This window comes from Anolis sagrei, chromosome 6 (genome assembly GCF_037176765.1).
Source record: "Anolis sagrei isolate rAnoSag1 chromosome 6, rAnoSag1.mat, whole genome shotgun sequence".
NCBI lineage: Eukaryota > Metazoa > Chordata > Lepidosauria > Squamata > Dactyloidae > Anolis > Anolis sagrei.
This window is the reverse complement of record NC_090026.1, coordinates 39439156-39461404: the sequence shown is the minus strand read 5'-3', so window position 1 is coordinate 39461404 and position 22249 is coordinate 39439156. Positions and strand designations below refer to the sequence as shown.

The 22249-nt window shown below is 40.0% G+C and overlaps 1 protein-coding gene across 2 annotated transcripts in view; it reads right to left on the bottom strand.

Moving 5' to 3' along the window:
• TNS4 (tensin 4) overlaps positions 1 to 22249 on the bottom strand; it is a 43378-nt gene that overhangs the window by 5623 nt on the left and 15506 nt on the right. For both annotated transcript variants that reach the window (XM_060781028.2, XM_060781027.2), the window contains exons 2-11: positions 20307 to 20866; positions 13522 to 13966; positions 10490 to 10905; positions 9852 to 9938; positions 8484 to 8591; positions 6950 to 7042; positions 5673 to 5750; positions 3771 to 3842; positions 1170 to 1338; positions 99 to 167 (exon numbers count right to left, since the gene is read on the bottom strand). In XM_060781028.2, the coding sequence (XP_060637011.2) occupies positions 99 to 167; positions 1170 to 1338; positions 3771 to 3842; positions 5673 to 5750; positions 6950 to 7042; positions 8484 to 8591; positions 9852 to 9938; positions 10490 to 10905; positions 13522 to 13966; positions 20307 to 20781 (2012 nt within the window). In that variant the 5' untranslated portion in view covers positions 20782 to 20866. The remainder of the gene's footprint in view (positions 1 to 98; positions 168 to 1169; positions 1339 to 3770; positions 3843 to 5672; positions 5751 to 6949; positions 7043 to 8483; positions 8592 to 9851; positions 9939 to 10489; positions 10906 to 13521; positions 13967 to 20306; positions 20867 to 22249) is intronic.

Genomic DNA, 22249 nt, shown 5'->3' with positions numbered 1-22249 from the left:
TGTGGAAATGAAACTGTGGGAAAACATGGAAACTTTTATATGTGGCTGCTCATTCATACTAGTTGTCAGGTCTGTCCTAAACATTATCTTGGACTTACTTTCGGTTTTCAGGATCCATGTTGCAAAAGCTGATGGTAGCCAGTGGATAGTGCCGCCTGAAAAACACCCTGTAGGGAACATTTTAAACTGTTGTCAAAATGTGCTCGCAAGTACATCATCATTCCATCCATGCAATCACTCCATGAAAGATCATTATTTAACAGTACAATACGACACAGTTTTGTCCTGAAGGTGCCACAACACTTCTTTTTTCTCTCGTTTATAGTAGTGAGTGGAAAAGGTGGTTTGTAGACCATATGAAGGCTCTGAATTTCCCCAACAGACCCCAAAGCCAATTTAATAAAGTACCCAACTTGACTGGAATTTGGGAAATCCAAGCCCCATGGTCTAGCTATTTTGTACTTCCTTCCTTTTATGTTTGACATGTATACCTTCTTCTAAATCACAGGTCATTGTGGAAATAAAGTGTAGAACACGAGGGTAGTATCCTCCACCTTTGAGTCAATAGATCAAAGATCAGTTATAAAGGTATCTAATAAAATAATAAATGTCCATATCAACTTAGAAGTCAACCCCATTGAATTTAAAAAGGTTACTCCCAATCATTGCTACTACAGTCTTTTTTGTTGTTGCAACCTTAATATGTACAGTCCGATCACCCGAGAGACTAAACATTTATTATGCATTCTAGAGTTACAAAACAAACAATGTGCACAGTTACAACCAGTTTATGGCTATGAGTAATTTCAGAAGCCACTGTTTGAAGAGCTATTGCAGTGTAAAAGGATATGACAGGAAGTATGAATGCCAGGCTGTATTTCAGAGGAAAGAACTGGCAAACCACCTTTGAGTTTTCCTTGGCTAAGCAAACCCTATCAAATTCATGAAGTCGCCATAAGTCAACAGTTGACTTGAAGGTACACCCACCCACCTGCTGTCACTTGAGCAATGTGTAGTTGTGTAGCCTTGAATTGTGATTGTCAGGACAGGCATGCTACACATACAGCGTATGTCCCTTTTCACCTGCATACATTCAAAGGTATGTCATCATTCTGACCATCCCACCATTTCAATAGAGTTCCCAATGTGTCCCAGCTTAGCTTCCTTACTTTCTCTGGATGTCCGTCAGGGTTATTCCTTGCTCAGTAACTTTGAAGTGGACAATGGTGGGTGTGGGCAGAGTCTCCTGCTTGAAAGTGGAGGACACGGCTTTCTGAACTGCTGCTTTGCCAGTAAGAGTCTCCATGTTCACTGAGTGCAGGTACAAGAGGTTGCATACTGCAAGGCCAAAGGGTAAGAAAATAAATAAATGAATAAATACATACATAAACAAAGACAGACAGATGGACACTGATCCATCTATGCTTCAATCCATCCACTTAGTTACTATAACTGCCGATGTCGTCCAGTGGTGTAAGTCATTCAGGGCCAGATCTACCATTAGACAGAAAGAGGCTACTTCCACCTTGATCAATAGAGTCTAGGGTTTCATGGATGAGCAGTGAATTATTAGCTATTTACAGGTATGCCTCATTTGAAATAGTTTCTGACAGTTCCTTTTCATAAATTCATTTTATACATGGCCAAATTCTGCCCCTTTCCTCTTGTCTTCAATCCAGCTGGACAATTCTGTAGCAAAATCAGAACTAGGGGCACAGTGAAGGAGAGCTGGAGAAACAGACTCTCAGCATGGTACTGTAGCAGTGTATTTGCAGTAAACAGTGACATAAAGCTTGAGCCGAGAAGAAACAGGATGCTACTCTAGACAATCCTAACATTGCTGTGTGTGTCTGCCTACATCAGACAAGATAAACAGCAGCTCTGTCCAGAATCCCTTCTAGATCATGTATGAATAGCAAAACTCATAAAGGGGGAGAGTATCACCAGGTAAAACTTTGTATAAAAAACTAATTGATCTAGACCAGTGGTTCTCAACCTGGGGTCCCCAGATGTTTTTGGCCTACAACTCCCAGAAATCCCAGCCAGTTTACCAGCTGTTAGGATTTCTGGGAGTTGAAGGCCAAAAACATCTGGGGACCCCAGGTTGAGAACCACTGATCTATACATTTGTCCAGCAGGAGAAAAATCATAGGAAGCGTGGAAGCAGAAGAAAGGAAAAATCATGTCTTTACGCATTTTGGAAGATGCGTTAATTGGTTTCTAGAGGTTCATTAAAAAAAAAAACCCTTGGAAGGCTTTCCTGACCTGTTTATTTCATTTAACATGTGCATGTTGTTAATAATAAATAAAATGTTTTCTGAAATTTGGAAATGCTTTCCTTTCTTGTAGTGCAGGAAAATTATCCATACTCTCCACATTATTTCTGCTTCTCATATCAATCTTTTTTGTTAAACAAACTATCCCCAGGAACACATCTGTTTTGTTAACTGAAGTATACCTGTATTTTGTTGTCCTTGTATTTTTACCACCAGAAAGAAGAAGTGTTGTTCAGTTTTCTGCCTCAGATAGCAAAGTATCTTGGTTGGTTTTGGGAACTATACGAGTTATATTATATTATATTAGTACAGTTATACTCGTACAATTTAGCTTGGATGGGTAAGATGAGGGGTGGCTTTGCTCTCCTATTATTTATTTATTTTACTATGTTTATATTGATTTATTTACTATATTTATGGCAGCAAAATATCTTACTGATGAAAATGAATCTTCCCTCCCCCTTCAAACTTTATAGTGTGAGTAAATTGGTATTCTCAACCTCAAGTAGCAAACAAACCAGGAATAGAAATACAGTAGGTCTTCCCTCTTTACAGTTGACTTTTATGGATTAAAATGTTCTCTCTAAGAATCTTTAGGTCCTCCGGTGTGATTTTATGCTCAATTTCTGGTGGAAGTTGATCATAAAGTTGTGCTGGAGGGTCTAGAAATTCCTAGTGATGTGTTGTTTTAGGTAAAAAGTAGTAGTTTTTTGAATTCACATTTTCTCCACTTTCACAGGAATCCTGTGCCCTTAACCTCAACAAATGTGGAGGTTTGACTATACATTTTTGCACTGAAGTGATACAACATTAAGATAAACAAAATAGAATCAAATGTTAAAAGCTAATGTTAAAGCATGCTCAAAAAGGACCCTCATTCTCCCTAATCCACATTTGACAGAATGGGTCTTGAATTGCACTGCAGATTTGAAAAAGGCATCACATTGAAAAAGCCATCACAAGGGAACTGGGCTGTAATTAGATCTTCCAGATCTCTGGATCTGGACCCTCAGGTCTTCAGACACACCTGATTTGATTGGATTTTTTAATGATTTTGAGCAAGAAAGCTGCTACATTGAGATCTTAGAAATGGGAACAGCTAGGACTACAAGGATTTTTTTTTATCAATTCTTATGAGAATTCATGTTAGGAGACATCATAAAAGAGTTTGCGCCATTCATGAAACCCCACAAAACCTTCCACAAGCCACTTGCTATGCTCCTTGAAGCATTCTGTGATTTATAGCCAAAAATAAATACATTCCCCCAGATTATGCATAATACACTCACGGAAGCGAAGACTGTTCTTTGGTGAGTAGAGAGAAATATATCAATCAGGTACAGTGTGCTATAGTTTGAATGGGGGCAAAATGAAGTTTCTTCACAGTAAGAACATATCAAAATGACATTGGAACTGAACAACAGATGTGCATTTGTAACATTAACGCCTAGTAGTAATCCTTGAATAAATATGAATTTCTCCTATAACACTCACCAGCAGCCTTCTGTGAAACTGGAAGAGTGGCTTCTGTGTCTGCTACAGATTTCTCTTCACCTCCAATAAAATCTGGAATAGAAGTGAAAGGAAAACAACTAGGAAGACACAGGTGACTGAAGAGCAGAGCATGCTAACTACAACACACAGGCAAAATTTTATCATTCGAGAACTTATGACTGCCATTTATATTACAGTTCTTGAAATCACACAACCAACATGACCACTAGCAATATTTTGAGGGATTCTGGGAATTGTAGTTTGAAAAAGTAATTTTCCAAGCTCTGCAATCCTAATACACAGAGAAGACATCTCCTTTTGTTAGGCTACATAGAGGGGAAAAGAGAAAGAAACAGAGAAGGAGAAAATAATAGGTTTCTTCTTCTGAGTGTATTGACAGTAAAATTTACTGGGATTCAAATGTCGATCCAGGTCGTGCTTCAGGTGGTATTTGCATCAGTCACTCATTTCTCCTCAAACACAATTTAATGTATTATTCTTAAGCACGGAAGAACTAGATAATATAGAAACAGATTATAAGTGAACTTGCCCATGGGAACCTTCCTAGATGCTAAGATAGGCCTGAAGAGTTTCTGATCTATCTTCTCTCATTGATCAGGTTCTCAGATGATAGAATATTACTCATTCCTTTATCTATCTCAGTGTTTCTCAACCTGGGGGTCAGGACCCCTGGGGGGGTTGCGAGAGGGTGTCCGAGGGGTCACCAAAGACCATCAGAAAACACAGTATTTTCTCTTGGTCATCTGGGTTACATTTGGAAAGTTAGGTCCAATGCTATTGTTGGTGGGGTTCAGAATGCTCTTTGATTGTAAGTGAACTATAAATCCCAGCAACTACAACTCCCAAAGCCCAGGTCTATTTCCCCCAAACTCCACTAGTGTTCACATTTGGGCATACTGAGTATTTGTGCCAAATTTGGTCCTGATCCATCATTGCTTGAGTCCACAGATGTAAGTGAACTACAACTCCCAAACTCAAGATCCATGCCCACCAAACCCTGCTAGTGTTTTATGTTGGTCATGGGAGTCCTGTGTGCCAAGATTGGTTCAGTTCCATCATTGGTGGAAATCAAAATGCTCTTTGATTGTAGATGAACTATACATCCCAGAAAGTACAACTCTCAAATTATAAAACCAGTCCCTCCCCCAACCCCACTAGTATCCAGATTTGGGCATATTGGGTATTTGTGCCAAATTTGGTCCAGTGAATGAAAATACATCCTGCTGCTTATTGGATATTTACATTACGATTCATAACAGTAGCAAAATTACATTTATGAAGTAATAATGAAAATAATTTTATGGTTGGGGGTCACCACAACATGAGGAACTGTGTTAAGGGGTCACGGCATTAGGAAAGTTGAGAAACACTGATCTATCTTCTCTCATTGATCATGTTCTCAGATGACAGAATATTTCTCGTTCCTTCTAGCCATGGGCTTAACAATACTTAGAGGCCAGAAAGCAATTCTTTTTTTTTTCCTGGCCTTTTCATCTCCTCAAATGCACACCCAACAACCATCAACTCCTTCGAACATTCTCCTCCATCTCCTCTACTTATTGTGAGGTCCTATTAATTCTGTCGAATAGTCCCACCACTCTCTCCATTTTAAGTGGAGATTGTCTGTTTCCAGTGCACTGATAATACCACATTTAGGTAGAGTAAACAATTGGGTTAGTGATTTGAGCATTGGACCATGACTCTGGAATCCCTGCTCAGCCATGGAAACTCGCTGGATGACCTTAAGCAAGTCACACTTTCTCAACCTTAGAGCGAGACAAAGGTAAAGGCCTCTCTTCACAAATCAGCCTTGTGATAGGTTTGCCTTAGGCTTGCCATACATCAGCTATGACTTGAAGGCACGCAACAATAGAAATTTACCTTGATTTGGGATGACCAGTTTACAGGGTAATGCCAAAGGCATAATAGTGTGTTGATATACAAAGGCTGAAAGACTTCCTGCAGAAAAGAGACAGAGAAAGTCATTGGTACGGTGTGTTCTTGAAACCTCTGCATTCCTCTATGTCTGCCCAAACAATTTTCATGCAAACTGCCAGTGATAAATTTCTTTATTTATTTGTACAATAATGCCAATTATTTCTTTTTCATCTTCTGGGAAACTGATGCAGAATTTCAATTAGGGGGTTCTTTGGAGGAGGATTCTGACCGTTTTGGGGTATGTGTGGGTTACCATTATTTACGATGCATCTCTGAGCAGAAGAGGAAGGATGTGTACCCATTTCTTTGAGGCTCAGCTGCCTAACCTCATTGTGTTGTTGGCCTCACATATTTTCTGGGTTTGGACCAAGGATAAGAAAGCGTTCCCCTTGAGGTTGATGTAGGTCCAAAGCACATTTTAATGCTCCTAACACCCTGCCATTTTACAGTGTATGTGTGTGTGTGTGTGTGTATGTATGTGTGTGTATACACACACACACATACATATGCATACATATCTCAGGCCCCTTCCACACAGCTGAATAAAATCCCATTTGCTTTGAACTAGACTATATGGCAGTGTGGACTCAGATAACCCAATTCAAAGCGGATATTTCGGGATTTTCTGCCTTGATATTCTAGGGTTATGTGACTGTGTGGAATTGCCTTCAATCATCCTAAATGCACTATAATTAATGGCAAAAAGAATGAAATGTCAACGAGAAAGTCCATTATCAGTTTCACAGTCAATTGAGTTCCTTCTTGTTCTATATTACTTATCAGGGTCATAGACATTATCTTATTAGAATAAAATTAAGTGCATTGCAGTTTCATTTACACATATAAATATCAATCTAATGATACTTTTCCAAGTATGAGTGAGGGAATTTATCTGTTAATGATAATGAATATAATAATGCTTAATGAAGAATTATTTTCAATTGTTTTTATCTTATATTAACTATTTAGGAATATGTAGCTAGTTGTGGCAAGACAATTTTCATGGAGACTGAAATTGAGAGAGGAGAAGGGTTTGGGCCCTATATGAGTGATTTCTGAGGAAAAAGGGTGGACAATTAAAAACCGTGAAGCTTTCCAAATAGCAAATGAACCTGAAATACAATATTTTTGACATGCAAACTAGACAAAACAATGTCACAGATTTAGCCTCTCAGATTTAAAACTAACTAGAATGGAAAGAAAAAGAAAAACTATCTTACCGAAATATGGTTCTTCATCAGCCCCTTTAAGATGCACTCCACGGGCAGAGGACTCAATGAGAAAATGCCTGATGAGATCCCAGCTTTTTTCACCTTGAAAAGCAAAACCATGCGTTGTGAAATGGGTTTGAAATTGAACTTTTGGAAACACAAAACAAAAAAGAGTTACACCTGATTTAGTGCAAAATTCAGATTTGAATTGGCCAGATCTTGACCATAGAATTGTGTCGGAGGACCTATAAATGCTTAGATAATTTCTAAGTCCTCCAACATGACACTTTAATCAATTTCTGGTGGAAACTGATCTAGAGATTGAACATATTAATCAAATCCTCAAAACCTGCAAAAGTTAAATCAGCAAATACAGTATTCTCAAATGTTACACCAGAACATGTTGGAACGGATTAATAGCATTTCAATGGGAAATTTGCTTTGAGATAAGAGCATTTTAACTTAAGAGCTCAATCACAAAACAAATTAAACTCTTAAGTCAATGTACTTAATAAATGATAGATATCTTTGGTAGTTTCCAGGAATTATTTGTATGTCACGAGGAAAGGGCTAGTAGTCAATGAGAAATAAAAGAAATAATTACAGGATGCTGTTGCTCAAAGTGTATGGGAAATCTGCCTGGAGTCTCTTTGTATCAATGATGGCTGACTCAATGATGGTTGAGTCATTCAACCACTACTTACGTTGAGACTCTAAAGAATCATACAGCCTGAAGGCATGCCACCCGGTGCTTCTCTGCATTAGTCACTGATCTGGATGTGAATGAGTTGCTCCAAACTTGTTTTATTAAGATGTCGGGGTAGAAAGAATATTAGTTTCTCTTTGTTTCCCAGCTCATTGGTGGCTTTTTCAACAGTTGGGAAGCCCCAGGAAGAAAAGAGTATAATTCACTTTTGAGGAAGTCTTCTGGGGTACTAATACATGTTTCGAGTCACCTCCAGGCTGAGAGGGGCGGTATATAAATACGGTAAATAAATAAATAAATTTTCCCATTTGTAATACATTTTCTCTAGACAGAAAAAAATGGTTTCACCACATATATTTCTGTTCAAAAATATGTTTCTCTACACAGAAAAACCATGTTCATTGATGCACAGAATTACTTCCCAGAAAACTTTACAAAAAGCTAAGAGGTGGACAGAAATTTTCATTTTCCTCTGGAAACAGGGAAAAATGTCCTTGCATGCAAGGCCAAGAAGCATGAAGATTTATATCCCTACAGAAATATGTAGGGAGTGGGATCTTTTGAGCAACTAAATAATAACTTTTTGATTTTAGGATTAAAATGTGTCTTCCTCCAATTTGAATTTTTTAAAGTGTCTTCCAACTACTCGGTGGTTGGGAAAAGTCCAGAGCATTCTGATCTACTTCCATGTTCATCCTATCTGTTTTATGTCTCATCAATATAGAGACTAGGAAACTTGAGACAAATTGTCTTTATGGTTTGATTTCCAACATGTCTTGGAAAATAAATGGTTTGACCAAGTTAGCTTCCTGTTCACACAAAAGGTTTTCTTTGTACCTGGTTTGCTACCACAGACTTTCATTGCTAAGCCAAATGACCCACGGTAAGACGTACTATCCCTCATGATGAAAGAACCTGGGGGTGCATCCATCAGCAGTTGGACAGCTGTGTAAAAACACACAATAAACAAAAGATCACAATAAGGAAGAAATAGGGCGTCTTATAAAGAATAGCTACGAAAGTAATAATATTTGTTGATTTAATTTCATATCAATTTATTCATTGCCACTATCGTGTCAAATTCAATGGCCACCACTGAATACTGGAGGGAGCAGATAAATGAATTGTCATACCCTGCTGTAAGATATTCTATTATTCCCCAGTTTGCAGAAATGAAAGGATTGCAAAAAGAGAGACTTTCCTAATCTTGCCAATTCACAGCAGAAGAACCAGAGAATTATACTATACCATACAGGATCTTCGATATGTTGAGAGGAATTATTTGTTTGAACAGTAGGCCCTGACAAGAAAACAGATATACCCAAGAATAGTACCTATATTTATTTTAGGAGCAGGCAATCTTTCACTCTTCGAATCTGTTGAAGTTCAACTCTTAGAAGTTTCAGCTAGGCTGGCCAATGATAAGACATTATGGGAAGGTGAGTCCAAATCATCTTGAAGGCCAAAGAATCCCCAGCAGTACAAACTTTGCCAGCACTAGTTGTCCTTTTCCGAACTGGCTCCTATGCATGGAAAGCCAAGCGTCTCTTCCAAGTGACATATATTTTATCTTGGCTGCATGCTGGATAACTGCCTTCTGGTTAGTCTTTGCAGCCAACTCATCTACCCAAAACCCTTGCTTTCTGTATCCTTTGTGGGAACCCCATCAGAATAGTAGATGGGTTTTCTTGTGGTTCTTTGAGAAGTAGCAGTGATTGAGTCCTTCCTAAAAGTGATGAAAATGCTCTTTGCTACTCTTCCACAGTCATCTTTCCTCATGGAAGGACCAACCCAATGGTAACTGCCATGTTGCTTTATAGGACCAAGATGAGCACCATTAACTTGCCTTCCTAGTAAATTTTTTGGTTGAAAGTGAAGCTGAAGATCAACCAGCTGCCCGATGTGCCCCCACAGAAGACCTGTAGGCCTTGTTATTAGCCCCATCATGCTGGACACTGATTATGGTTTGACGTCATCTTGTTACCAAACTGCAGTTTGAATATGCTAACATTTCATGAATGGAAAACAAGAGCATATCCTCTCCCCAGTACCTAGAACCAAAGTTCATGCAGCTCATTCATTCGAGAAGAAACTACTGTGTTCTAAGCACTCTGGCTAAGCATGTTAGGTATGATACATTAGATACCTATGTTAGATTGACTGCTCCCACCCTTCCTTCTCATTGGCCCTTGTGCTTTATTTTACCTTGCTCTCGTGTGATGCTTGGTTTAAACCAATATTTGGAGGTGTCCATCACAAACTTCATGGCTGTTTGGGCTTCTTTGGAATAGCCTGCAGAAGGGAATAGGATATAATATAATCAAATATGTTACCAAGAAAGATCATGAGAAGAATTTGAGAAATTTTTGAGAAGATTGTTTTCTTTATTGAAATAATTTGTTTAACCAAGTTTTGAAAGTTAGTTTTAAAATATAGCAGACCCTCTACCTTTGTAAGATTTGCAGGTGCAGGACTCATTTGAAAGTAAAAAAAAAAAACAAAACCATAGGGGCAGGGGAGGAGGCATTATCTTTTTTTAATATGGAAGAACTTCAAAACTTTGTCCTTCAGCATGACTCTGTGTCCAAATATACAATACAATATATTCTATGTACATATAACTTGTAAGCCACTCTGAGTCCCCTTTAGGGTGAGAAGGGTGGGATATAAATGTCGTAAATAAATAAATAACATTGGTTGGAAGCTAAACATAAAGTCTCCTTGGTTGAATTAGAGATCTCTAAGTTGCATCTACACTTTTGTATTAATGTGCTTTGATATATAGCAGTTAAAGTGGTAACTTGAATTAAATCGACAATGGATTGGCTATTGGGATGACTTACTATCCAAAGATGAAGAGGAGGAGAGAGAACTCTCTGAAGAGGATTTGTTAGAACGATTGATGCTTGAAAACGTGCCAGAACTAGGCTGTGTCATCTTCAGTTTGAAAGAACCTCCGTGAATCTTGCAAGATCTGGGAGATATCTCACTATCGTCTGGACGACCATTGATGAGCACAATTGGGATGGTGGGAGAGGAGTTTGCAGTGGGTGAAGGAGAACAACCATTAACCTGTCCCTTTTGATATAGCTGTGGTAAGGAAGAATTTCCTTTCTGGGAACTAGAGGAGCCAGAGTAGTAACAACTTGAGCCAATGGAGCCAACAGGAGACCCACAGAGGGAGCCAACAGAGGAAGGGCTTCCTGTTGACCTGATCCGAGGACCGTCTGGTTCATTGCTGGAAAGTGACTGTGTGCTGCTGCAAAGGAGAAAGTAGATATAGCAGAATTAAGGGAAATTAATACATTACTACTTTGGTTATTATTACTAAATATTCATATAACAATACACACTCACATAGTACTAAATATTTTCATACAGGGTCAGCCTCAATGATTCAATAATTCTGTTTAGATAACATTTATATATCAAACTAGCCATACCCTGCCATGCTTTGCTGTGGCCCAGTCTGTGTATATGTGTTTTGTGTGTATATATATTGTTTATATGTGTGTGTATATTTGTGTATATGTGTGTGTTTGTGTATGTATGTGGTTTTGCGCATGCGTTGTAATGTATTTTTATTATTTGTTTTTTAAAGTCTCTTCTGCTGTGTTTTTTTTTGTGTTTTTCTGAGTAATAGTCACTCATCGGCCTGATAGGTGTATTGTGCCCAAATTTGGTGTCAATTCGTACTGTGGTTTTTGAGTTATGTTACTCCTACAAACAAACATTACATTTTTATTTATATAGCTTAGATGCTGTCCAAATAATGCAAAGTGAGGAAGACGATTCTTGTGCCATCTGGTTCAACACCCAGAATCCCCAAAGTAACCTGAAAGCCATAAACCTTCCTTTTGGTATACAACAGACTCCCTCCACTTTTACAGGGCTTAGGGATGCAGGACCCTCTGAAACTAGAAAAATATATATAAATAAAAAGTATATTTTTTTTGTCTAGAGAACACCTCTCAGAGGGCCTTACACACAGCCCTATATCCCAGAATATCAAGGGAGAAAATCCCACATTTATCCGAATGTGGACTCAGATAACCCAGTTCAAAGCAGATATTGTGGGATTTTTCTGCCTTGATATTCTGGGATATAGGCTGTGTGGAAGGACCCTAAGAATTTCTAAATTCTCCAGCATGACTCTGTAGTCACCCAGAAAGTGTCCATAGACTTGTGCTGGAAGACTTACAAATTCCTAGAAAAGTATTTCTGCTAGGAATCTCTAGGTCCTCCAGTGCAATAGAGTCATGCTAGATGAACTAAAGATTCCTAGAGAGAACATATCAATCAAATCCACAAAATTAGATTTGCAAATGTGGAGGGCCAACTGTACTCCCTTTGATTTCGAAGAGGAAGGAATAAAAACAGGTGGGTTTCCTCTGAAGATTGACAATCCCCCCCCTCCTGTTTGCAATTATTTTTTCTATTGTAATTCCACATGAGCTATCTATATCCGGTACCTTTGTGGAATAAGCAGGATTGACATTTGGAATTTCCCCAATTTTTGTTATGTAAAAGTGATGATGAATTATTTAGTCATAGTGATGGGTAAAGGGAGCTTAAACATCTTTATGAGTACTTAAGTGTGTGGCAAGCAGCAGCTAATGAAATTGGTACCTTGCCATTTTTCCACAGACAAGGAATGGGAATAGTCACAGCCTTGTGACACCTCTTTTTTCCTGTGGCATTACCATCTTCCTTCCACCACTATTCCATCACTGACCCATCTGAGGAGTCCTTGGCAAGATCTCCTCGGGGGATAATTGCTCTGCTATGTTCTTCCATTCACCCCTCCATTTTCTCCCTAACTTGTCATGGTTTGTGTAAAACCTACACAGAAACAGGAAACTAGGAGAGCTCTGAGGTTTGCAGAACCATTAAAAATATCAGCTGGATCTCCTTCTCTTCTCTGAGTTGTGAAGGCACTTTTCATGACATTGTCAAAAGTGCCAAGTGATGGCCAAGAGCTCTTGGGAGCCAGCACTAAAGTAAAAAAAAAAAGACACAGGTACGTTGGTGGGGTTGAATAGGATTCGTTCCAATTGCCTGGTTTAGATACTGTCCTGATGCTGCTGTGGGATGGAGATGGCCAGTGTAGATCCTCTTGGGGCTGATCCAGAATACTACTACTGTGGCTCAGCCCTGTATTAAGTGTCTCTTATAGATGTGTCCTGAGAAACTTCCTTACCTAGGCAAATAACAATGTTGACAATGGGTTGTTGTGGATTTTTTCGGGCTATATGGCTATGGTCTAGAGGCATTCTGTCCTGACGTTTCGCCTGAATCTATGGCAAGCATCCTCAGAGGTAGTGATGACAATGGCTTGGAAATGGATTATCAATAAGTTTGATGGAGCATCCAACCACAGTTTTCGGCTAATAATGGCCATCAGAGTGGTAATTCTTAGTATATTTTAATTGTATTGTTTTAATGTTTTTAACTATTTATAACTGTTGACTGTTTTTATTATGTATATATTGAGGCATCAAATTGCTGCCAATTGGAAGCTGCCCTGAGTCCCCCCCAGGGGGTTGAGAAGGGCAGGGTACAAATATTAAAAATAAATAAATAAAGATGCTTGTTTATATGGCTCTTGTGGTATATAGACCATTCCACTATAAGAAGTGAGAATTAACAGGAGACAAATAGGATCCACAAAAGAAAAATGTTACCGCATACATGATTTGGCACAGAATATAGACCAACCAGCTGTGTCTCTCCCCCCCCCCCCTCCCCCAGATCTTTAGGAATCTGCAATGTTTGCGGTCCCCCTCAGTATTGTATATGGATGGTGTCATTTTGTCTCTTAGACCACTGACACTTGCAAGATGAATTGCTGTTAGTATACAAACATCAATGGTACCTTCCAAAAATGTAACTAGTGTCTGATCCAGGGCTTGCTGAAAGCACAGAAGTCCCGCTGCACCGCTGCATCATTCTTCCATGCTGGGACAACTTCAACAAATTCTCAGCGCCTGGGGAGGAAGCCAAGTGGGAATTGGACCCATAGGCGATACAGTGGTTTGGGTTCCCCTGTGGAATGCAGATGCTCTCAGACATTTGGATACAAGCTGGTGACTGCCTCCCTGTTGGTGGGAGATGCTGAGGACCACCTCCAGAATCACGGCCACCCTGGAAAGCGATGTGGCTGTTGCCATCAACAGTGTCTCCCTGAATCCTTCCACAAGGAAACAAATTCCTGTTGTTCAGCGAAGATGTGGAGAGCAGAGTGCTAGAAGAATTGGTGGGATTCTGGCAAGATTCCGGAGCCTTTGCTCTAGCTGGAGACATTTCAATATACTTTATTTCTGGTAAAAAGAAACAAACACAAGACAATATTTAGGAGAACATTTTCCTGAAGGCAAGTCACCCCCTGCAGCTAAAGTGGAGAAAGATGAGAAAGAGGGCTGGTGTGTCAGCTTGCACCAAGGGTGCATATACACCGTAGAATTAATACAGTTTGTCATCACTTTAACTAAGATGATTCAATGCATAGTATCATAAGACTTGTAGCTTTACAAGATCTTTAGCAGTCTCTACCAAAGAGTGCTAGAGAATCAGCTAACTACACTTCCCATGATTCTGTAGCATTGAGCCATGGTAGTTAATATGCTGTCAAATTGCATTAATTCTAGACCAGGCATCCTCAAATTGTGGCCCTCCAGCTTTTTGAGCCTCCAGCTCCCAGAAACCCTAATGAGCTTATTGTCAGGAATTCTGGGAGTTGAACGCCCAGACAGCTGGAGGGCCGCAGTTTGAGGATGCCTGTTCTAGACTGTAGAGGCACCTAGATATACACATACACAACAATATAGAAGGTCAGTCAAAACTCAAGAAAGACTAACCTTTGGTTCTTCTAAAATACCACATTTTCTTATGACATCAATCTAAGCGATGTACTATGATGAGAACAGAAGGTGAATGGGAATGGTAGTCTAGTCTTCCAGTGGTGTTAAATTGCTTTCAGCACCCCTGGATTGTCAGGACTCCTTTTATGTAGAACCACTCTAAGTTGTAGAGCAATTGATTCAAACTACACAGTCCCTGAGTTATAAACATTTGACTTACAGACAACTCGTAGTTAAGAATAGGGGTGAGACAACAGGAAGTGAGAGAAATCTACGCCTCGGAAGGAAAATTCACTCCTGAAAGAGTTATCTTGGGGGGAAAGGTGTCTTCATGGAAGCTTTATCACGAATCCTGGTTTCCACAACAAGCCAAATTTTTCAAAATTCAATTATCACATGGACAGATAGCAAAACAAACACCACAGGGGTGTTCACCATTCCCTATGCACCATTCCGTATGCTATCTGAAGATACACACACACACACACACACACACACACACACACACCTTCCCATGCGTTGTTGTGGCCCAGTCTGTGTATATGTGTTTTCTCTGTGTGAGTATGTGGTTTTGCGCAAGCGTTGTATTTTTTTTGTGGCTTTTTAAGTCTCTTCCACAGTGTTTTTCAGTATTTTTATGAGTGATAGTCATTCGTTGGCCTCATAGGTGTATTGTGCCCAAATTTGGAGTAAATTCATCCAGTGGTTTTTGAGTTTATGTTAATCCCACAAGCGAACACTACACACACACACCCACTTCCCTTGCCACGCATTGTTGTAGCCCAGTCTGTGTATATGTGTTTTCTCTGTGTGAGTATGTGGTTTTGCGCATGCGTTGTATTTTTTTGTGGCTTTTTAAGTCTCTTCCACAGTGTTTTTCAGTATTTTTATGAGTGATAGTCACTCGTTGGCCTCATAGGTGTATTGTGCCCAAATTTGGAGTAAATTCATCCAGTGGTTTTTGAGTTATGTTAATCCCACAAATGAACATTACATATGTACATACTACATACATATATATGTGTGTGTGTGTCTGCGCGCGTGTGTGTATAAAATACACACACACACACACAGATTGAATTACACTAAAAATGCACATGTTCCAACTTACATACAAATTCAACTTAAGAACAAGCCTATAGAATCTATGTTGTTCATAATTTGAGGACTGCTTGTACTTACAGATATATAGGTTATAGTTTTTTAAAAAATCCAATTATCACAGACAGCAAGTGAGGTGAAATCTTCTGAACAGGGGCACAGACAGCAAAACAAACATCACAAGGGTGTTCACCCTTCCTTATACTATTCAAAGCATACCCACACACACACAATCTACCTGTTTTGACTTACATACAAATGACCTATCTTGTTTGTAACTTGGGGACTGCCTGTATAAGAAAAGAGATTCCATCTCAGCATTAGAGTGTGGTGGAGTCTTCATCTCTGGTGGTTTTTGGATGCTCCCCTGTGGGGAGTGCTTTGACTGTGTATTCCTACATGACCAGGGAGTGCACTCACTGATTTCTAAACAGAAATGTGTGGGATTCAGTATGCATGCATCTAAGTTAAGAGCTACTGCTTTGATTTCAGGATTTTTTTTTTCTTTTCCTGCTATAGTGGACCACCTCCCTAGGTCAGGAAAGCAAACAGCTTTGCCAAAGCAAGGTTTGTGTTCTGGAGAGTCATCTCACTGCTCATTGTATCACTGAGTGCACTGCTTGTTGGCACCTGCATGAGAGGGTGGGGATGCACACTTCAATGCTTTCCTCTTCTTGCCTCTACCTGACTCCAGATGAAAAACATCTGGAGGCAAGTATGCAGAGCTTGCGCAAGGCCCCACCTCAGAGCTGTTTTGACTGCAGCAAGGCAATGATCTCATGCTGACTTTCCCTGAGATACATTTCATTTGCTATAGAAATACACACATGGAAAGGGAAGTTGTAATAAAAGGGACCCTATGTATCATAGCCCTTCTGTACACATTCTGTCAAATAACCCCATGATAGGTTTGCCTTAGGGTTGCCATAAGTTAGAAATAGGAGGAACAATCAAGGACATCAACGAATCCTCCTTTGCAAGAAAGGACTTAAGCAGGTTTCCTTAATCTTGTATAACAATTCCCACCTCATATGAATATTAGGAGAAAAACCTCAATGATAAGAGCAGTCCAACCAGAAAATGGGTTAGATGTGGACTTCGACAAACTCAGACTTAGAGACTCGTGGTTATAACGAACAATAGTAGCTACCAAAACATAGGTAGTGTGTTCTAAATATAAGAAAGCTAGCTTGACACAGAGCAGTCTCTGGTTACCCAGAGAGTTTGGAGACCATCACTGAAAAGCATCAAGGAGATGATAGACAAGTTATCTATTAGGAATGACACTCCAGCTCTTTCCTTCACTGGTTGCAGGTTTGAATTAGATGTTTTACAATACCCTTCCAACTCTTTAGGCTGGAACTAGATAAACACAGAGTTGTCACGTGTGTTTAAGATGAGCCCAGCTTATAGTGACCCCATTAAAGAGGATTTTTTTGGGCAAGATTTATTCAGAGGCTAAGACAGCATGATTTGCTGAAGATCATTCAATTGGTTTTCATGGTTCAATGTGGCTTTGAACCTTGGCCTCCTGGAATTCCTATCCTTCAAAACATTGTGTCAAGCTAGCTATGTTATATTTAGAACACACTACCTATGTTTTGGTAGCTACTATTGTTCATTATAACCAGCTCGGCCTGTCATTGAACATTGAGAAAACCAAAGTGCTGTTCAAGCAGACACCAGCCAACCCCTCTCCAATGCCAGCGATACAGCTTAATGGTGTAATATTAGAAAATGTTGATCATTTCCGCTACCTTGGCAGCCACCTCTCCACCAAAGTCAACCTTGACACCAAAATACAACACTGCCTGAGCTCTGCGAGTGCAGCATTTTTCCGAGTGAAGCAGAGAGTGTTTGAGAACCAGGACATGCGTAAGGATACCAAGGTGCTTGTTTATAAGGCTATTGTCCTCCCAACCCTGCTATATGCCTGTGAAACGTGCACTGTCTACAGGCATCACATGCAACTCCTGGAACGATTCCATCAGTGCTACCTCTGGAAAATCCTGCAAATCTCTTGGGAAGACAGGCAGACAAACGTCAGCGTGCTGGAAGAAGCAAAGACCACCAGCATCGAAGCAATGGTCCTCCGCCATCAACTCCGCTGGACCGGCCACGTTGTCCGGATGCACGACCTCCCAAAGCAGCTGCTCTACTCCGAACTCAAGAATGGAAAACAGAATGTTGGTGGACAGGAAAAGAGATTTAAAGATGGGCTCAAAGCCAACCTTATAAACTCTGGCATAGACACTGAGAACTGGGAAGCCCTGGCCTTTGAGCACTCCAGCTGGAGGTCAGCTGTGACCAGCAGTGCTGCAGAACTTGAAGATGCACGAATGGAGGGTGAAAGAGAGAAACAAGCCAAGAGGAAGGTGCGTCAAGCCAACCCCGACCAACACTGCCTCCCACCTGGAAACCAATTCCCTCACTGTGGGAGAAGATGCAGATCAAGAATAGGGCTCCACAGCCACCTACGAACCTACCCTCAGGACACTGAACTTGGAGGACCATCATCCTTGGACTACGAGGGATTGCTTAAGTAAGTAAGTAAGTAATAACCATTCATCTGTAAGTCTGAGTTTGACGAAGTCCAGATCTAGCCCAATGATTCTTGCTAGAAGGTTTTCTGGTGGCTCTGTTCCCTCCACATTGCCAAATGAAAAATCCAGGAAAAATATCAGTTACATTCCAATTTCAGATAAGATTGGGTGTATCAGAATATTGGTATCTGCAAATGTTTACATTAATATAAGACAGGGAATGGGGAGAGATGTGGAGTTGCCTAGAATTGTTTCAGGAAGTAGATCATAGAGAACAGCAGTGGCACAACCACTGGTCCTCCAGATCCCTTGGACTTTTCTCGCACTGGCTTGTAGAAAAGAGCTATATGACCCACCCATCCTCTTTTACACACCCTCAACTAGCCTACGGCCCTTTGTTGTGGTAAAGGGTCCTATCTCATTGCTGCTGTTCCAGCTGGTAAAATGAGGGCTCTTTGCCTTGGGCAGCAAAATGATTTAGGCTGGCCCCACAGAGCTGCAATTTATTTTTCTTTTAATTTACTGACATGCCTGGCTGCCATAGTTCAAAGACTATGGGGAGGGGGAGAGTAGGATTGGGGAGGGAAAACAAATAATCCTTTATTGCCTTTGGCATAAGCCACATGGAACACCCTTTGAGGCATCTCCGGAGTTTTAGAATGAGTAAGTAGGCTTGTCTATACAAGCTCCCCTGCCTCCAGACCCAGCCATGACAACTGCATGAATGAAAGCATGTGCGTATATGTGTGCGTGAGGAGGTAAGTGAGCATACACATATAGCGGTGTCATATTGCATCTAATCCACTGGTATATCTAAGCCATTACCATCCAGACAAGTCAGTCGGGTGTTATAGAAGGCACAGTCATGTGGAGCTAACCAAGACTGTGGAAATTAACTAACAACAGTCCTCAGAAACTGGAACAAGATGATTTGGGATGTATCATCTTATCTCTAGTTGTCCTAAACAACAGATGAGGTGGCAAGCCTGTTTCTGGATTTCAGATTACAGGTGGAGACTCACTTGATGAACTGCTCCTCCATATATAGATTATTTATTTACTTATTTATTTCATGCATTTCTACCCTGCCCTTCTCCCCCCAAAGGGGGACTCAGGGCAGCCTCACACAAGCATCATATGATGCTATCAGTATATAAACAATCAAAAATTACATTTAAAATATTAAAAATCATTAGAACACATTATACAATTAATTAAACAATAAATTAAACATGCCAATTAAAACCAAATCCAAGTCAGGGTAAACCCAATGTTGCAGATATTCCAATTGCCTTTGTCCACTAATCGAACGCCTGGTCCCAAAGCCAAGTCTTCAATTGTCTTCTAAAGGACAGAAGGGAGGTGGCCAACCTGATGTCCTTAGGGAGAGAGTGCCACAGACAGGGGGCCACTGCCAAGAAGGCCATGTCTCTTGTCCCCACCAACTGTGTTTGCGAAAGTCTAGTAATGTTCCTCCTTACATAGTGTGATGTTGAAGTTGGTAAGGATCTGGGACTTGGGAGATCCTGGTTCTCATTTCTGCTTGAGCTAGGGGATTCACATGGGCTTTCTCTCTAAGAACAAGACATCATGTCTCTTGTTTTCCAGAGCAAGGCAAAGAAATGGTGAAATACCACTTCATACCTACTATAAATCCCACTTGCCCCAGTCCCTGTCCCCTGGGGTCCTACTTAGACAATAATGTGAAACTTTTGGTTCTCCAAATGTAATGCTTACAACTCTTACCAATCCTATTCAACATGACCAGTGAGTAACAATTATGAGCGATATAGTTCTTCACCTCAGCACTACCATTTGTTTTTAATTAATACAAGAGAGGGAAGGAGAGAGAAGTTTTTTTCAAATCTTAAAGCTCAGGAACGAATAATTTTTTAAAAAAAACATATGAGAACATGCTGAATCCAATAGTACATTTAATAAGATCTACACCTGCATCTTTGTTGATTTTCATGCATGGTCTCTTGTTAAGCATTGATAAATATAAAATCACATGTTTTGGGAGGGCCATTTTTGGGTGGAAAACTAATCCTATGAATGTTCCAATATATTTAAGAAAGGTTCAAGAACAAAATATTTGGGACATCTAACAATCTCTGTAGACTGACCCCTGTGACCTGATGCATTTAACACTTTACCTGGAGAATCTGGCTCAGGTTTTTGGGCAGCCACTGGAGGAACTTGGACAGGACTCTGTGTCTGGGCTGGATTCATTTGCAGAGGTTGAAATGTTGGGTCAATTTCCAAGATAAGGCGGTTCAGCTTTTCAATTGATATATCCAATGTAGGAGAGATTGGACAGGCATCCTTGCTTGGTTCTACAGGTTTTTCTTGCACACAATTGCCCCCCAAATTTGGAGATGCCACAGACATGTCCTCTGGAGTGCATCTACAAGAGTCATAGATGTTCTTCTTGGGTAGTGAAGATACATTGGTTTGAGTCAATGAGGTCTGTTTTTCCCAGCCTTCCACTGAATAATACAAACACTGTGCTGGCAAAGTATGACAGGACAAGCATCCATTAGGGTGATGCAAACAAGCTTGTTCTTCCTGGGATGAAACACATATTGTTTGTCCAACTCGTAACACGTGGTTGGGAATTACTTTTGACATTCTTCGGTACTAAAGTCTTCCGAAATGAGCTCTGTCTTTTCCTAGGCTTGCTTCATTCAAGGAGAAATTCCAAGCAAATGATACCCTATGAATATAAGAAACGTATTATGAACATTCTGCTCAACAATGGATTTTAGCATCATGGCAGTAGGTAACAGGGAGGAGGAAAAGAATGACTGTAACAGGTTAAAACTTCCTTGTCAGTTGGATAGCAAACGTCTTTGAGTTTCAGCCTGAATTGTTAGAATAGCTGTGCAAGATACTAAATCTTATCCCTGGAACAATTCAGCACTTTGGGTAACAATTTTAAAGTTAGAACAAAAATTAGAGTGGATTTACTATCTCCAGAATGACATGAGAGTAAACTGGTCTTTGGAGAAAAAGTAAATCACTTAACAAATGCTGAGTAGCATATTTTCCTTCCTGAGAGTCAATAACAAAAGATACATTTTTCAGGTTAAGTTTCATGGAACACAAGGCTTCTAGGCTGTAAGGCAAATAAATAAATAAATTGTACAAACACCACATCCCTGGAATAAAATCTGAGCAATTATAAACAACGAAGATGCTTCTTTGTCATAAAACTGTGGTGAGCTGCTTGTAGGATACAGATGTGCCTTTCTTATTCAGAATTCTGAAATCCAAAATACTTTGGAATTGTCCACATGGCTGGGCTGAGATGGTAATATCTTTGCTTTCTGCTAGTTCAGTGCACACAAACTTTGTTTTATGCACACATTTATTTGAACAACACACACACAGTATATATATACCCCAACACACATACATACATATATGAAATATAAATGAATTTTGTTTGAAGTCCTGGCTCCCATCTCCAAGATATCTCATTATGTGTGCAAGTATTTAAAAAATCTGGAGAAAAAAACCCTGATATACAGAATACTTCTGGTCCCAGGCATTTTGGATAAAGGATACTCAATCTTTATTCTGTCTCAAGTGCTAAAACAACTTAGGACCTCATTAGACACCCCCCCTCCAATCTCTACACACTTTAAAGACTGTTTAAAGATGAAGTCCTATGGATCCCGTTATACAATGCAAGACTACTTCAGGTTTTGGAGTCAGGAAGCAATTGTCTTTAGAGCTCCCAAATCACACAGAAATGGCTAAAGGTGATTATTTTATTGTGGGATGGGAACTGTTAAGATTCCCCCATGCTGGATCATTGTAGTGATATCAAAGGTGGCCAAATATGCCTCGATGCTCCTTTTCTTGCCATTAGAATCATAGAGTTCGAAGAGATTTTGTGGGCCATCTAGTCCAACCCCCTGCCATGCAAGAAAGAACAATCAAAGTATTCCTGACAGATGGCCATCCGGCCTCTGTTTAAAAGCCTCCAAAGAAGGGGTCTCCACCACACTCTGGAGCAGAGAGTTCCTCTGCTGAACAGCTCTCACAGTTGGGAAATTCTTCCTAATGTTGAGGTGGAATCTCCTTTCCTGTA